This window comes from Dermacentor andersoni, chromosome 4 (assembly GCF_023375885.2).
Source record: "Dermacentor andersoni chromosome 4, qqDerAnde1_hic_scaffold, whole genome shotgun sequence".
Lineage (NCBI taxonomy): Eukaryota > Metazoa > Arthropoda > Arachnida > Ixodida > Ixodidae > Dermacentor > Dermacentor andersoni.
The window spans coordinates 178050137-178065488 of record NC_092817.1 but is presented as its reverse complement, the minus strand read 5'-3'; the positions used below and the strand labels follow the sequence as shown (position 1 = coordinate 178065488).

The window sequence follows — 15352 nt, the reverse complement described above, 5'->3', positions numbered from 1 at the left end:
AAAGAATACGCTGGAAATTTACGCCGTATAATTTCCCTACTTACGTTCCGTGAGCGAGGTCTTGGCTAACACAATGGTGGCTCCAGCCAGGACACAGCCATACATGGCTAACAGGTTTTCTACTCCGTTGTCCATGTGAATGCACACCCGGTCCCCTGGAAGCACGCCATGCTGCCGGAAACCCACAGCGTAGCGTTCCATGCTAGACAACACCTGAGCACGCGTGAGGGTCACGCCATCACCAACCTGCAGGTATTTGGAAGAAGGGAAGCTGACGCCTTGTCTCATTGTGGCCTCCTCCAAAGCCACGAGATTTTTCTGATATTCTTGCAGGCCTTTTTCAGGAGCACAACATTTATTTACCTTACATTCGCGCAAGATTTAGTGGGGCTCCTTATAAAGTGTTGCGGAACCAGCGACATTTTTTGATCGACATGTAATCAGATTTTCGTGGCTCAATAGCACTATTTACTTTTTAATGTTGCTTCAAAAAGGGCTTTCTACAAGGCACTTGCCATTGAAAAGGTACAAAAGGATGACTGCAATTTACTATAGATGATTATGATACGTGGTTCCAGCGCTAGTGTGGAAGAAGACAAAACACAAGCTTCACAAGGGTGGCGCTGTCTCTCAACTGGCTTTACAAGAACAACGCTTACATCCTCGAAAGGCGGGCTCACACCAAATCCTGAGAACGCGTGACTGATCGTTTAAATTGCCAATGGGGCGCGGTTAGGGTGTGTGGGCTCTGTAACCTTGACAAAAAAACGGTTGTGTGCCGCGATGGAAAGGGGCATCACTGTGTTTTCACAAAATACCTGTATTTTGGATTTCGATACCTGTTAGCATGGGCTTTGAAGCGGTGAGGGCTGCGGTTTTACACACAGAACGAATTTTTATATTATACATAATTTTTAAAAATTAGCTGTGGCAGACAGCATAATTAAAGTACTTGAGCTGCATTACTCGAAGAGGTGGACATTAGTATCGGAACCAACCGACATGCATACTCGGCTAAATAGGAAAAAAATAACTAATTACTTTACTGCAGATGTTGTAATTTAGAAAATGTATGCAGCGAGTATACAAGGTGTTGTAAACTGTGGTATCAAACCGCCGCGTCATGTGCGCGCTGTCAATGCGCAGGCGCTAAGTTCTTTTTCTATGTTCACTCCTCCTTTTCCCTTTCCCCTTTTGCTTTATATATACGTGCATTAAACACTTGTGCGTTGTTCTCGGCTAACCACTGGGTCGTCAACGTCTCCCTTCTTACATGACGGCAGCTACGCTGCCGCTGCTATGTTACAGTGGCGACGAGCCAGGAAGGCACCCACGCAGTCAAGGCAGAACCCGACGCTAAGTACCCGCAGACAGCCGTACCGCTGACCACGATGGCCTCCTACATGCTTCCGAATTTCGACGACGTCGCAGATAAGTGGAAGCCTTACCTCATCAAAGTGGAAGCGTATTTTGAAGCTAATGCCATTTCGGATTCTAAGAAGAGGGCACTTCTAGTGGCTGCACTTAGCACGTCGACGATCCAAATCCTAATGGGAAAGATAGCACCTGCAAAGCCCAATGCCCTAAGCTATGACGAAGTAGTCAGGGTGTTAAATGACCACTATGACCCAAAGCGCAACGAAATCGCTGAAAGTTTCCAGTTTTTCAACCGCTGTCAGCAGGAGAATGAAACCATTCATGATTCTTTCGTCGCAATTCGGCGCATAGCAGACAATTGCAATTTTGGCGACTCGCTGAGCAGGCTACTTCGAGACAGAATTGTCTGTGGCGTGCGTTCAAAGGCTGTGCAAAAGCAACTTCTGTCAAAGGAATTAACGCTGGAGGAAGCGGAGTCGACAGCAATAGCCGCTGAAACTGCCGAAAAAGACGCCAGGACAATGTTCGTAGACGTACCGCCTGTGCTTAAAGTGGAAGCACATCGCAAGCTACCATCGAGATCAATCGCGGAAAGCGCAGGGCGACTGGAGTGCGGAAGGTGTGGCAGTTTTAGACACGACAGCAACAGCTGTCGATGGGCTAAAGCCCTATGTTACTCTTGTGGTCAGAGGGGTCACTTGGCAAAAATGTGTCGCAGCCGCAATGGTAACGGTGTTCCCAGCAATCGGAGAGTCCATCGCGCGAAAGCCTTGGCGGTGGAAGACGCCGTTTCAGAAGAGGACAACAGCGATAGTGCGCACATCTGGACGTTGGCGTCAGCACGAAAGAATGCTCTTCAGCCACCAATTAGGCGAACGTTTAGTTGGGGAGGCGTGGATTTATCCATGGAAGTAGATACTGGTTCCCCGGTGTGCGTAATATCGCGACAGCTTTTTGATAAACATCACAAATCCTGGCCAAGCTTGAAGCCTTCACACGTGAAGCTATCCTGCTACAACGGAATATTTCCGGTGGTGGGCGAGCTTCAACTTTGTGTGAAATACCGCGATATTTCTGTTAACTGTGCCCTTGTAGTGCTAGACTGCCCCGGACCAAGCTTGTGCGGCCGAGACCTGCTAATGCTCCTGGAACAAGCGGGCGTTCCGGTACTACAAGTGACGGGTGAAGGCGAGGCCACGGCGAATCAAGTGGACTGTCACAGAATCCATGCCATCTGCGACACATACCAGGACGTTTTCGCGGAAACCTTGGGGTTGATCAAGGGACCACCAGCCAGCCTCCTGCTGAAGGGCGACGCTGTTCCCAAATTCTGTAAGGCGAGACCTATTCCATATGCTCTACGTGAGAAGGTATCTCAAGAACTTGACCGGTTAGTGTCGCTGGGTGTAATATCGCCAGTCAAGCATTTGAATTGGGTGACGCCCATTGTACCCGTTCTGAAGAAAGATGGCTCGGTCAGAATTTGCGGTGATTTTAAAGCTACTCTAAATCCTGCTTGCGCCACGAAGCAGTACCCACTTCCAGTAATTAAAGATATCTTTGCGCAATTAGGAGGAGGCCAGTTGTTCAGTACGCTCGACTTGCGGGATGCTTATAACCAGGTGCGTTAGGACGAAGACTCTCGGAAGCTTTGCGTTATCAACACTTACAAAGGCCTGTTTTGTTACAATAGGCTTCCGTTCGGCATTTCCTCGGCTCCCGCAATTTTCCAAAGAAAACTTGATACCATACTATCTGGGTTACCTGGCGTTCAGGCTTACTTGGATGACGTTCTAGTCGCGGAAAGGGTTGACGAGTGCGGAGCTCGATTCCAAATGGTGTTAGAACGGTTCAGAGAACACGGTGTGAAGCTCAGATACGATAAGTGTAAATTTAGCCAGCCATCTGTCGCTTATCTTGGGCATCGTATTGATCGTACCGGCCTTCAGCCAACTGGGAAGAATGTGGATGCTATCATGAATGCCCCTAGTCCCCAAAACCTAAGTGAGCTGCGTTCGTTCCTTGGTATGATCTCGTTCTATTCAAAGTTTTTGCCAAATATGTCAGATACATTGTTCCCATTGTACCAGTTGCTAGAAAAAAACGCACGCTGGCAGTGGAAGTTATCACAGGAATCTGCCTTTCTTAAAGCAAAGCAGCATCTTAAGGACGCAGAGGTCCTTGTGCATTTTCATCCACCGAGGAAACTGAAGTTGGAATGTGACGCATCCGCTCGTGGTATAGGCGCTGTTCTTTTTCACAGAATTGGAAGCACCAACAGACCAGTCGGGTTCCGTTCCCGAACCCTGACAAAAGCCGAAAGAAATTATTCTCAATTGGAACGTGAAGCAATGGCACTTGTTTTTGGGGTGACTAAGTTCCGGGATTACCTTTTAGGTCGAGAGTTCGTCCTCATTAGCGACCACCACCCACTTCTAGGACTGCTGAGGCCCGACCGCCAGACGCCTGCCATAGCTGCAGCTCGCATCCAACGCTGGGCCCTCTAGCTGGGAGGCTACCGTTAAAAGCTCGAATATGCTCCGGGAAGGCTGCTACTGAATGCGGATGCACTGAGCAGACTGCCGCTGCAGGGCTCCGATCTCGTCACGCCACCTGACCCTGAAGAGTACGTATTTTGTTTGAAAAGCCTCGATGAAGGGATAGTCACAACACGTGAGCTGAAGGAGCCGACCGCCAATGACTCAACCTTAGCTCGCGTAAAGCAAAACGTGTTACACGGGCGGCCGAAAGGCGCAGGGCGACTTGACCCTTCCTTGGTCCCCTTTGCTGATTGCAAGTTGTAGCTATCTCTGGCACACAACCTCTTCTATTGGGGACACCGTGTCTTCATACCTGTCGCAGCGCGTGAGCGCTTGCTACAATTATTGCATGCATGAAACGCGTCAGGGGTCCTCGGCAATGAAAACAGTTGCGCGGTCCTTGTTTTGGTGGCCAGGCATAGACCACGAAGTAGAGCTCACGGCAGCTCAATGCGAGAACTGCATTGCCAATTTGCCTATGCCACCAGCGGCCCCGCCGTTAAATTGGCCTCAAGCGCAGGACAGATGGTCGCGGGTTCACGTCGACTTTGCAGGACCAATAGAAGGTAAAATGGTTCTCGTGGTAGTAGATTCCCACACTAAGTGGATAGAAGCAGTGCCGCTGAAGCAGGCTACTTCGGCAACCACCATTGACTGCCTACGGGATATATTTAGCCATTTCGGGGTACCAAGAACCCTCGTATCCGACAATGGAACTCAGTTCACCAGCCAGCAATTTGCAACGTTTGCTGACAGGAACATTACACACCTAAGAACCGCCCCCTATCACCCGCAATCAAACGGAGTGGTGGAGAGGGCAGTACGGACAATCAAGGGTGGTCTCCGGAAGATGCGACGCGGAAAGCTGGAGCATAACCTTATGCGTTTTTTGCTTAATTACAGGACTCCCCAGAAAACCGGAAAGTCGCCATCGGAAATGCTGCTGGGGTACCAGATACGATCGCGCCTGGACACCTGCTTCCCTGCGGCGACTGTGTCTAATTCTAAAAAGGGAAACGACGAGTGTTTGCCTCCAACGGACTGTAGTGTACGTGTCCGCAACTACGGGTGAAATGGTAAATGGATACCAGGACGGGTAACAGCGACATCGGTAGGACTGATGGTCACAGTGGAGACTCCTCAAGCAATCGTGCGGCGTCACATCGACCAAGTGCGCACCCGCACTGAATCTTCTCCAGATGAACCACCAGGAACCGACCCAGGCTCGATCAGCAGAGACCGTACTCAGAGCGCACCGCCACTCTGCCAAGAGCCATCCGCGAGCCCCGACGACGCGGGAGAATCTTCACCCCAAGAAGAGTTTCGAGACCTGGACCACCAGATACCTGCTCCAACACTCGTGGCATCCGGGGCAGACCAAGTACCCATGCAACCTGTTCGACGCTCCACAAGATCCCGCAAGCCAGTGCAGCGTATTTAAGAGGGAAGAAATGTGGTAAAGAACTTGGCGCCTGCACACTGCCAGCGCGCACAAGTTCTTTTCTATGTTCACTCCTCCTTTTCCCTTTCCCCTTTTGCTTTATATATACGTGCATTAAACACTTGTGCGTTCTTCTCGGCTAACCACTGGGTCATCAACGTCTCCCTTCTTGCATGACGGCAGCTACGCTGCCGCTGCTATGTTACACAAGGCATATCCACTTGGCACGAAATTTCAAAATGGTAGTATTTCCGCCATTTCTACCATCAGGTTTGGCACAGAAGTGGACCATTGTTCCGGTTATCATTGAACATAATGTACTTTTATAGATTGAAGCGGATATGTACCTGGAACGGTTATGCATTTCTACGCACGCTTTGGGAGTCAACTGCACAAAACAGGTGTCATCCTAAGAATTCGTCGCATGAGAATTCTTGCGATCTCGCGGGCTACAATTCCTCAATTACTATATGTGCCACAAATATAATTATTGGGCTAATTACCAAATTTCGCTTAATTCGTTGGTTATGCATTTTCATTTCTTCTGCATGTAATGGGCGTCTTTTTGAATAATACAACTAAAGATCAAGAATTATGCTATCTGCCACAGGCGATTTCAAAAACTCTGCGTTGTGTAAAGAAAAAAAAATAACTGCCTATATTTAGCCACTAGTCGTGGACATTCGCAAGCGTAGCAATATATTAAGTTACCGGAGCGTATTTTAATAAATTCCATAGGCAGATTATTATCTAGTAGTTGAGTAGGTAATTGCGGAAGGGCGTACATAACGAAGCGGTTCTCCTTGCTTACGATAAGCAAAACCGAATTCGAACTCATCGCATTCTTTCGCTTCTATATACTTCTCTCAAACATTCAGCCATTCACATTTAAGTGTGTCTCGCAATTGGGCGAATTGGGAATGGCCTATTAAATCCGCTATAGTTCATTAAATCTTTTCTACCGACTTCGACATTTGTGGCCATTCTACAGCTGATATAATCTGTGAGCGTGAATCCTCTTGGTCGACTGGTACTAGATTGACCAAGGACAATCTTGTTGGACGCGTTTTCTGTGGTGTCTATAGATGACTTTCTGCTGATAGCATGGCCTCGAGACGGCGATGTTTCTTTCAATTGTCTGCCGTGTCTTATATAATGAACTATTGATGCTAGGTCACTCGCGTTCTTTGGTTGTTACGGGCAATGAAGAATCAGGGTTCGATTCCGGAGAGGGAGCCTGAGACACGGCTGCCACATCCACGGGAGGCCGAAAGTGCTGAAATTACTCACTCTCGGTACAGGGATGTAGGCGACAAAAAATAACAATACGGCACTGTTTTGAGGCTCTGTAAATAGATCGGGTACAATTAAAATCGCTATAATTATGATATATTGGGTACAGCTCCGTTACTCCCAGCCGCTGTAATTCAGCTCCAATAGCGCATGCTAAAGCTGCTGAGGCTAAAAAACTAGTTCTTTGATTGTCAGTTGCGGACGAGCAGTGGATCTACCAGATGTGACAGCTGAGACTCAACATCCGGACGGTCGTTTCCTCAAGCCCATTAGGGGGCCCCGAAGATGACGGAAGCTTTTACGGGGTAGAAATGAGCTGTCATTGCGGGAGAGTATCCCGAGTAAAGGTGTGCGAAATAATAGAAGACCTCGTTTATGTTCGATTTGTTCCTGAAATACTTGATAATATTTAGGAGGCCAGACAGGTGCATACGTACGGCGGCGCTAGAGGAGAAATTCTTGAACCGTCACAGGACGAACTACTGCGAAAGTTTGCCAAGAGTGCTTGCTTTGTTCAAGAACGAGACTCAGAGCCTAGAAGGCGATATGATACATTCCTATTTATGAACATAAAGGAAGCCAACCAGTTATCCGTCACGGTCCGCCATTTATAGTAAATCGAGGTAACCTCGCTGCACAAAAGGATAGGCGTCATTTGTAGCCGCAGTGCGGGGTCCAACTTACGCAGTCGGAAAATAGAGAGACTCGGAGAGTTCAAGTAAACTGTACCTTTTTGAGGCCGAGCAGGCGAAACTTCCGCGAAGCATTCGTCCTCACCAAAGGTATTGCAAACGCCTGGGTCTCTTCGTGGACAAACTGGGCAGCTATTCGAGCAGAGTTATTGATGACAATGCCGCAGCCAGCCAGAAAGCTGTGATGGCTGAATTCGAATCCTGTTTTCAGATCATGACGGTTTATTTGCCTGATGTCGGCTACCATCTGCTCATATGTTATCTGATGTAAAGCAGACAAAAATCTGTGGCGCGATATTTGGAAATCATAAAACACGACCCATTCCTTTGTGGCTTCAACAGTAACGACCCGCATGCCTGTAATTTGTGCCACAGTAGACGTCGTTATGTGGGATTCGTTGAGTTCTACGGCGACCAACTTTATTAGGACAACAAAAGTGGCTGCTGAGGTCTTAGGCGAGATCGAATTCTCGGTATATTGTCAATCTACGCGGTATCAGTACATTCGGTGCAGTAATAGCAACGTAAGTTGCTTTAGAGCAAGCAATGGATGATTGGCCCTCCCTTCAATTCCGGAAACAGCTAGGTTGACTTGCGGTAGCGAAAGCCACCACAGAGCAGTGGAGGTTTCGTTACAGGTGCCTGCGTTGTGCGTATGCCCTGCTCATAAACATAAATTGCTAGTAAAAATGTCACCGGAGGGTTCTCTGGTCGTGGAGAAGGTAAGTGATGGTGGGGAATCTTAGAGGCTGAATGTGCTCTCTGAGAGACTCGACAGCTACGGGTATCTAATTCATTTGGTCTTTCACGGTGGCGATTGTTGCTGGTGCTGTTGTGCATAGAGGTAGCCTAACACGTGCTCCTAGTATACTTACTATAGCGCGAATTTTCGCCTTAGAAATGTTTGGCAAGACTGGCAGACTGGAAGTAGGAGTTCCAGGAAGAGCGTCTTGTACAACCACAGTGAAGAATGCACAGGTGTAGCCAAAGTTTTTTTGCAGAACAATTCAAATACCTTAGTAATGGCAGATAACTCCTTCCGTATATAAACGCAGTGGGAGCTCCACGAAACGCTGGGGGCGCCACGATGACACCCAGGAGACCATGCGTGTTAACATAGGGCACAGGTTGGCGGTTGATCGAAATGGTATGCAACAATTATGTTCGCGCAAACGCACGGAACGCGTACTTCTCCGTTCCCACATTTTGGCCTTGTCGTCAGGAATAAGTCGCCTTTATGGCGGCTGCCTGCTGAAGCCTGGCCCGCAACTGATGGCGAGTCAACGCAGGCGGAAAAATTCATGTTCAGGTATTAACTGTCTGCAGAAAGTACTCAGAAAGCCCTACAAGGATAAGATTGAAAAGTATGCTGTACACCCCACTCAGTGGTACACCGCAGCAGAGGTAGTGCTCGCGCTTGCGCCATGCTTGGTCTAACGGGAAAAGCACCTCTAAGTAAAATATTCCCGTATCCAATTATACACCCGGTGAACAAATTAGCAAGTTTCTGTAAGCGGAGTAGGACCTTATGAGCGACGTCGTGGTACGTTGTTTTGACATCGAGAAAATGTTCCATTGAGTGGCACTTGAGACTTTTGTTATTTGGCGCAGGCAACGAAGTCAATAACGTTGTTGATGAATGAGCGAGCTCTCCAACAGCCCGCCATTACCTTAGGGCAGATATTGAGACGCTCTAGGTGACCTTCCAAGGGAGGAACAATCATTCTTTCCTTCATTCTGCCTATGCTGGGAAGATGATAATTCGAGCGAAGAATTCGTAGATCTCAGAATGGGGATCAAGCGGCTCGAATTCAATTGTCTAAAAACGAGGCACTTTTGCCAGTTCTCATTGCGGTACTTAGCAGTTCATCGCGTGCGCCACGTGCAAGGTGGCGTATAACAACGTGGGTGATGCGGCTTTTCTTGGTGACGAAAATGCCAGCAGGTAACCAATGCAGCCTCAAGCTGCTGGTGTGAAAACGGCACATTCATTCCTTAAACATGGGCCTTAGCGAAAACATTCGGAACTGCGTCACTAATGGTGACCATAGCCGCAGCAACGAGTCTGAAGAACTCTTGCGAGACATCATGTGCCAGTGGCATTGCTAGTGGACACGGCATGAAAAGGCTGCATTTGGTGCGTACCCCTTTAACAGAGACACTTGATTATCTTCCATAAGCACGACAGTGGTTTTTGAGAACGAAGCCACTGACATAATAGTATCCACCGCCACTTGTCGTCCAATTTATGGCAGTAAATACATTACATGTAATAAAAAATAATTCATCTTCTTCCCTTAAGCTTAAGTGATATATTTTTGCAATCACTGAATACTGGCATACACTTTAACATTGAATAAAAAAAAAACTTTGGCAGAAAGTTCAATGTTGCCTCTTCCTTGCTTAAAATGTTCAGCAACTCCGCCAAATTGACAAAACAGAAGTTAAGATTGCTGGTTTCTACGAATTTGTGGGGGTAAATGACATAATCACGTTATATCAATAAATAAAAACACTTCGATTTTACCTGCCAGAACCAGGCTCCGATTGTCAGGTAGGCCTTAGTGGGGAACTGCGAAATTACTTTGATCACCTCATGATCATTAACGCGCGTTTTTGCAGTCCCCGCACAACTACATGATTCCACCACGGCCGGGTTAAAACACCCGACTTCACTAATGACTCCATATATAATAAAGGCAATGTAAGTTGTTGCAATTCACGGTCATGCAAATATGTATACATTGGATAGGCTGGACGTTGCCTGACCATACTCATGCTCGAGCGTTACATTGCGCAACAGCGCATTCCAGCGTGGCACTTCTTAATGTATCGCTCGAAAGGTTCTTGCGTTCGGGTACTGGAGCCCCATTTGAGTTCTTTTGAATAAAGTTCATTGTACACGCTACTAAAACAGGGAAAGCAGGAAAATAACTGAAGCACTTTCTTTTATTAAAATGGGCGTCGCATGTGCGGAAACGTAATGACATAATACGTAGTAGGTCTACTCAACAGTCATGTCAACTAGTAGAAATAAACCACCTGCTCTGGCTGATATTTACGGTCTGTGACCGGCTGCTGTACTTTACCTGCATCAATTTTATACTTAAAATCGGCGAAACAGCTAGGAAGCCACAAAGCCCTCTACTCCTGTAATAAAAGTAATAAAGAAGACACTGAAACGGCTGTAGTCAGCAAGTTTAGCAGGGAGCTTTAAAGCTCGAAGTTGACTACGATTTCCCATTTTTAAAAGGACAATTCAAAGAGAATGATTATTTCATGAGGTAAATAATGATGTAAGTGAGGTTTCTCGCAGTTTACAAAGGATTATACATTTTATGAACTCTTGAATCACATTTCTAATTACAGAGGTCAACTTTTTTATAAGTATTGACGAAACCACAAAGCTAAAAAATAGAAGCACGAAGTTTACAGATCCCTAACTCCACACCAAAATGGTTTATGCAGTTCTGTGAAGGGTATCTTATAAAGTATCACAAGCGGAATAATGTGATATATCAGGCAACTGCTGACATTAAACTCCTACAATATTTGCAAGGGTTTTCCCAAGTCCCACTCAATTATTAGCGACTAACCTCAGAGCTGTGTGTAATATAATTATTTTTCATGAGAATGACGTGGCATGTAATAATCCTTTACAGCGATGGCACGCAGTGTTTCCTCAAATAAATACATGAGAACAGGCGCTAAAAAGATTGATACGGTCGCTTCCGTCACAGTTCCTGAAATTATGGTGCCGTAAAACGGCGAAAGTAGCGTAGCGTTAGACTTCTCCCCAACATCCCTGGTATAGCTTTTAAACCAAGTACTCCTCCCATGCAATAACACAAGTGTCATTTGAATAAGTTCTACTATGGCTACAATACAGGGCGCGAGGGCAGTTATTTTCTGTACCTTTTCGAACCGGGTACTTTACCAGGTACTACTGTACCGGGTACTTGTCTACTGCGGTTAGTTTGAGTTGTGAAATTGAACTCCCTGCACTAGTTAATGTAAGGGAGTTTTTAGGCCATGCTCAAGTGAATAACACATTGAAACATTTATCGTAGTGCCGTTAGGTGAAGCTGATATACGAGGCATCTACAGCACTTTAGGGCATAAATAAACACCGTCTGAGAGCACAGGAAAGACAGGATAGACTGGGGGCCTGTTTCCAGATGGAGTTCCTCACTTGTTTCTATAGTTTCGATATACGTAAAATCTACCTAACCTCGATTAAATGCGCAGGCTCACATTGGCGTCCTAATGGTGCGCCCTCTCAAATCACCGAAATAGGCTCGAAAAGGTGTAGTCTTATATTTGCACAGTAACTACATTGCCAGGGGTTGGCTTCAGACCATGTCTGCAATGCTCAGACACCCGATGCTCCAACTGGTAAACCACGGATAAGTTTCTTGGTCTTTAGAGCAGCGTAGCCATGCATGTATGCCTTAAAAGGAGGCCTGAAACCTGCTCGAAGGAACTTCGTAAGGTTGCTTCATTCCACCTTTTCAGGCATGTAGGCCACGGACACATGCCTAAAGAGGAGAAATGAAGCACTCTTGCGAAGGCCCGTCGGCCAGGCCAGTACCTTGACGCACTTCATGCGTTAGCAGCGATAGCAACTACTTACTTACATAAATGTGGGCGTGCATCTTCCGGTGGACGATCAGGATAGAAGTTGCGTTAAGTCTTCGTCTTGCCGACACTCACGGTGCGTTTCACATTGTAAGTGCTGTGACATTTCGAGGCCAATGTACTGCAGTATTTAAATAAATACATCTGCACATTGTGCATACCGTCTGTTGCGTTCCAATGCACCGCCATGGAAGAATAAGGAAGCTTCAGTTACGTGGCCAAACATCCGGCCAGATATTCTAATAAATCCACGCAGGAGCATGCTCTAATACACCGAAACATGGCGCACCGGTCGTACCGCACGTCATACGCCTGCAACACACATGTCTGTGGTATAGATAATAGTACTTTTTTGCCTTCTTCTTTTGGGACGTGGGGTCGGGGGGAAAGATAGGACAAGTGCTTGCACATTTATCGGACTCCGTATTTTCGCAATGAGGTCAGACATTACGGCGTCCACTCAACTAAGAGGTCATTGCAAGCGACGCCAATGCAGACATTTATCTACGAGCATGCGTTTTCTAGGCCAAGGCAAAATAGAGATACGCAGACCGATGTTTGAGGGTCACATATGTCATCCGGTTTCTGCATCACCTTTCCTGTGGTAAGCTGACCGACTGAGGTCATATTCGACGCATTCACTCAGTAGGCGGTCGTGTCGCCACAATACTGAAGACGATGTAAATATAAGAAAACAAATTAAAGTTCAAAAGATCACGCCCACTCAACAAGCTTGCCTTCCTGCACTGCTGCATCATCTTATCATCAGCCATTTTTTCAGTTTCCACTATCAACACTCAACATCCCAGTACATTGCACGGTGTCTTGTTTTCACTGACTGTTTATTCTAGCTCATATGGTTTACGAAATCGCACACTTTTTTATATTCTGTATTACAACTGGCATACAGGGCAGCAAAGCTCGTGCTGTTTATATTGCGTTCATGTAAAAGAAATTAAGTGCTTACCAGGGCAATCTTGTCGGGATCCACAAGCAGCCTCTGTCTTGCGAGAGTGTAGAAAGAACACAGCGGAATTTCGATGTTTGGATAGGGCGAGTAGATGACGTTATCTTCAATGCGAGCCTTCATCTTCACAGTTGTACACGTTGAAATCACACTAAGGAATAAAAGATGCCGCACGTCACTACCCACTTTTTGAAGCAAATAATAAATAAATGAAATTTAACATTTCACAGAAAGTTTGCAGAACAGGGTATACAGAAGGACGCGTAGCCATAGACTGGATTTATTTATTTGACATACACTGAAGCGTCCATGCATTGCAGAGGGGAGGGGGTTACATGGCATATTAATGTGAAACAAAATAAAATAAGAAAGAAGGTATATAATCCAAAATTAGCAGCAAATCATAAAACAGAAAAGAAATATCGAGCAAACTGTACACATTGAAGTACGTACCACAAAAATAGGAGGAAAGGGGGGAGGCTAGGGATATATCAGTCTAAGGAGGCTCCAGTCATTCGGTTCGTGTGGTATTGAGGCTTAAGAAAACGTGTTTGTGCCACAGCAAGTGCGTTTAACATTGTTCAGACGATAAGTCCGAGACGAGCGATATGTCGGAGGCAGAAAAAGTTCGATAAGCAATGATGAATGGTGGTAGACTATATGAAAAAGGCAAAGGTGGCAAAGGTAATGGCGCCGTGATAGGTTCGGCAGTGATAGACTGCATTTCGTTGTTTTTTATACTTCATTCGTGTTGGCAATCACGTAGATTGAAACGAAAGGCGTTATTTTTGAAATGATCCAAGAGCCCTAATCAGAGCTGTGCGCGTCTGGTTCATAATTGGCATCTTATGCACCTAATGAACCTACAATTTACATTCACAGTAATAGTGACCAGCGAATTACAAAAATACACAAAAATTAGATACAAGTACGAAAAGAAACTAGAACATAGATACGCATCGATATGTTAAATAGTAACTGTACTGTAATGGAATGTCAAGTATACAGAAAAAATCATTTAAACAAACATATCTAGTGCAGTAGGATAACAGATAACAGAAAACGAACTCAATACACTGTGACATATATGAATAACGTGACAAAATACATGTAGAACTCTTCAATTAAACTGTGATTTTGTGGGGTTTAGCTAGAAATGGGAATGACATTCCATAATAACACAGCCGTGACGTAGTCTGTACGTCGCAATGAATGCAAATTTTGTTGAGATGAATTCATTATTTCGTGCGAATCGTGTTCCGTTTGGATTAATTAAAAATTATTCGGGAAGCAACGGCAGCCAGATTTGATTGTTTAATAGATTTAAAACGAAAGTAGCTAGGCTATATTTAACAAGGGCGGCTACATCCAGAATGTAATGTTCTTGTAGGTATTTCTTATCATGTTGATATACGGGCCCACCGACACAGTGGCCGCTTTGCAGGCAAGCACCCCGCGCCCCTTAAAGCAGCGCACGGCACCAGTACAGATGCCATGTCTGCGTTGAGACTGAAACTAAAGGAAATATGGCGACGCTGCGCGTTGTGGCTATCCGGGAAGCCTTAGAGACTGTCACTGAGGGTGAACAACGATGCCATACTGAAGGAAAGTTGCACCACAGTGTTCACCGAACGTCGCTATGGCGTCCGTTTGTTTGTGGGCACATGCACATAGGCGAGCGTTATCCCTACGTGTTCAGCTCACCGTAAGCGTCTGACCACATCTGCATTGCAGGCAGTCAACACCGCAAGGATCGCTACTTACGGTCATTGCTCGCTCTCTCTCAGCCTTGACCTGAAAGATCAATTGGCTGGTTCATTATACTTGCCGATGTGAAATTCGCAATCCTCAGGCACGATTGCTTTCGTCATTTTGGTCTTTTGTTAGACGTGCACAGCCGGTAGTTATACGATCCTGTGTCGGAAGCAACAGTTCACGGCAAGGCCTCAAGACGCCGTCCGTTAAGCCCAACTTTGGTCGGACCAGCCTTAACATCACGCTTCGCGAGAATACTGAACAATTTTCGAGGACTTATACACCAAGCTTAGGCGCACACTGAGGCTCATCATAACTTGCTCTATCCGAATACTGCGACTGGTCCTCGCGTCCATGCCACAGCGTGTCGCATGTCCCCTGAGAACTTCATTTTGGTTCGCCAAGCCTTCCATCACATGCTTGAGCTTGGTATCGTCCGGCCGTCATCAAGCCCTTGGGCGTCTCGTCTTCACCTGGTACAGAAACCGGCATCAAATCACTGGCGACCATGTGTGGAGATTACCGGACACTCGATGGAGCAACTTTACCGAAGTGTACCCGTTACGACATTCCTGATATTATAACCAACTTGCACGGTGCTACAGTTTTCTCCAAGTTGACCTCATGAATGCACACCACCAGTGGCCGA

General features: G+C 46.3%; 1 protein-coding gene across 1 annotated transcript in view; it reads right to left on the bottom strand.

Annotated features, from left to right (window-relative positions):
* Positions 1-13366, bottom strand: part of LOC126530656 (uncharacterized) — a 64225-nt gene extending 50859 nt beyond the window's left edge. The window contains exons 1-2 of the mRNA XM_055070695.2: positions 12949-13366; positions 45-246 (exon numbers count right to left, since the gene is read on the bottom strand). Of these exons, the coding sequence (XP_054926670.2) occupies positions 45-246; positions 12949-13071 (325 nt within the window). The 5' untranslated portion in view covers positions 13072-13366. The remainder of the gene's footprint in view (positions 1-44; positions 247-12948) is intronic.
* Positions 13367-15352: the final 1986 nt, after the last annotated feature.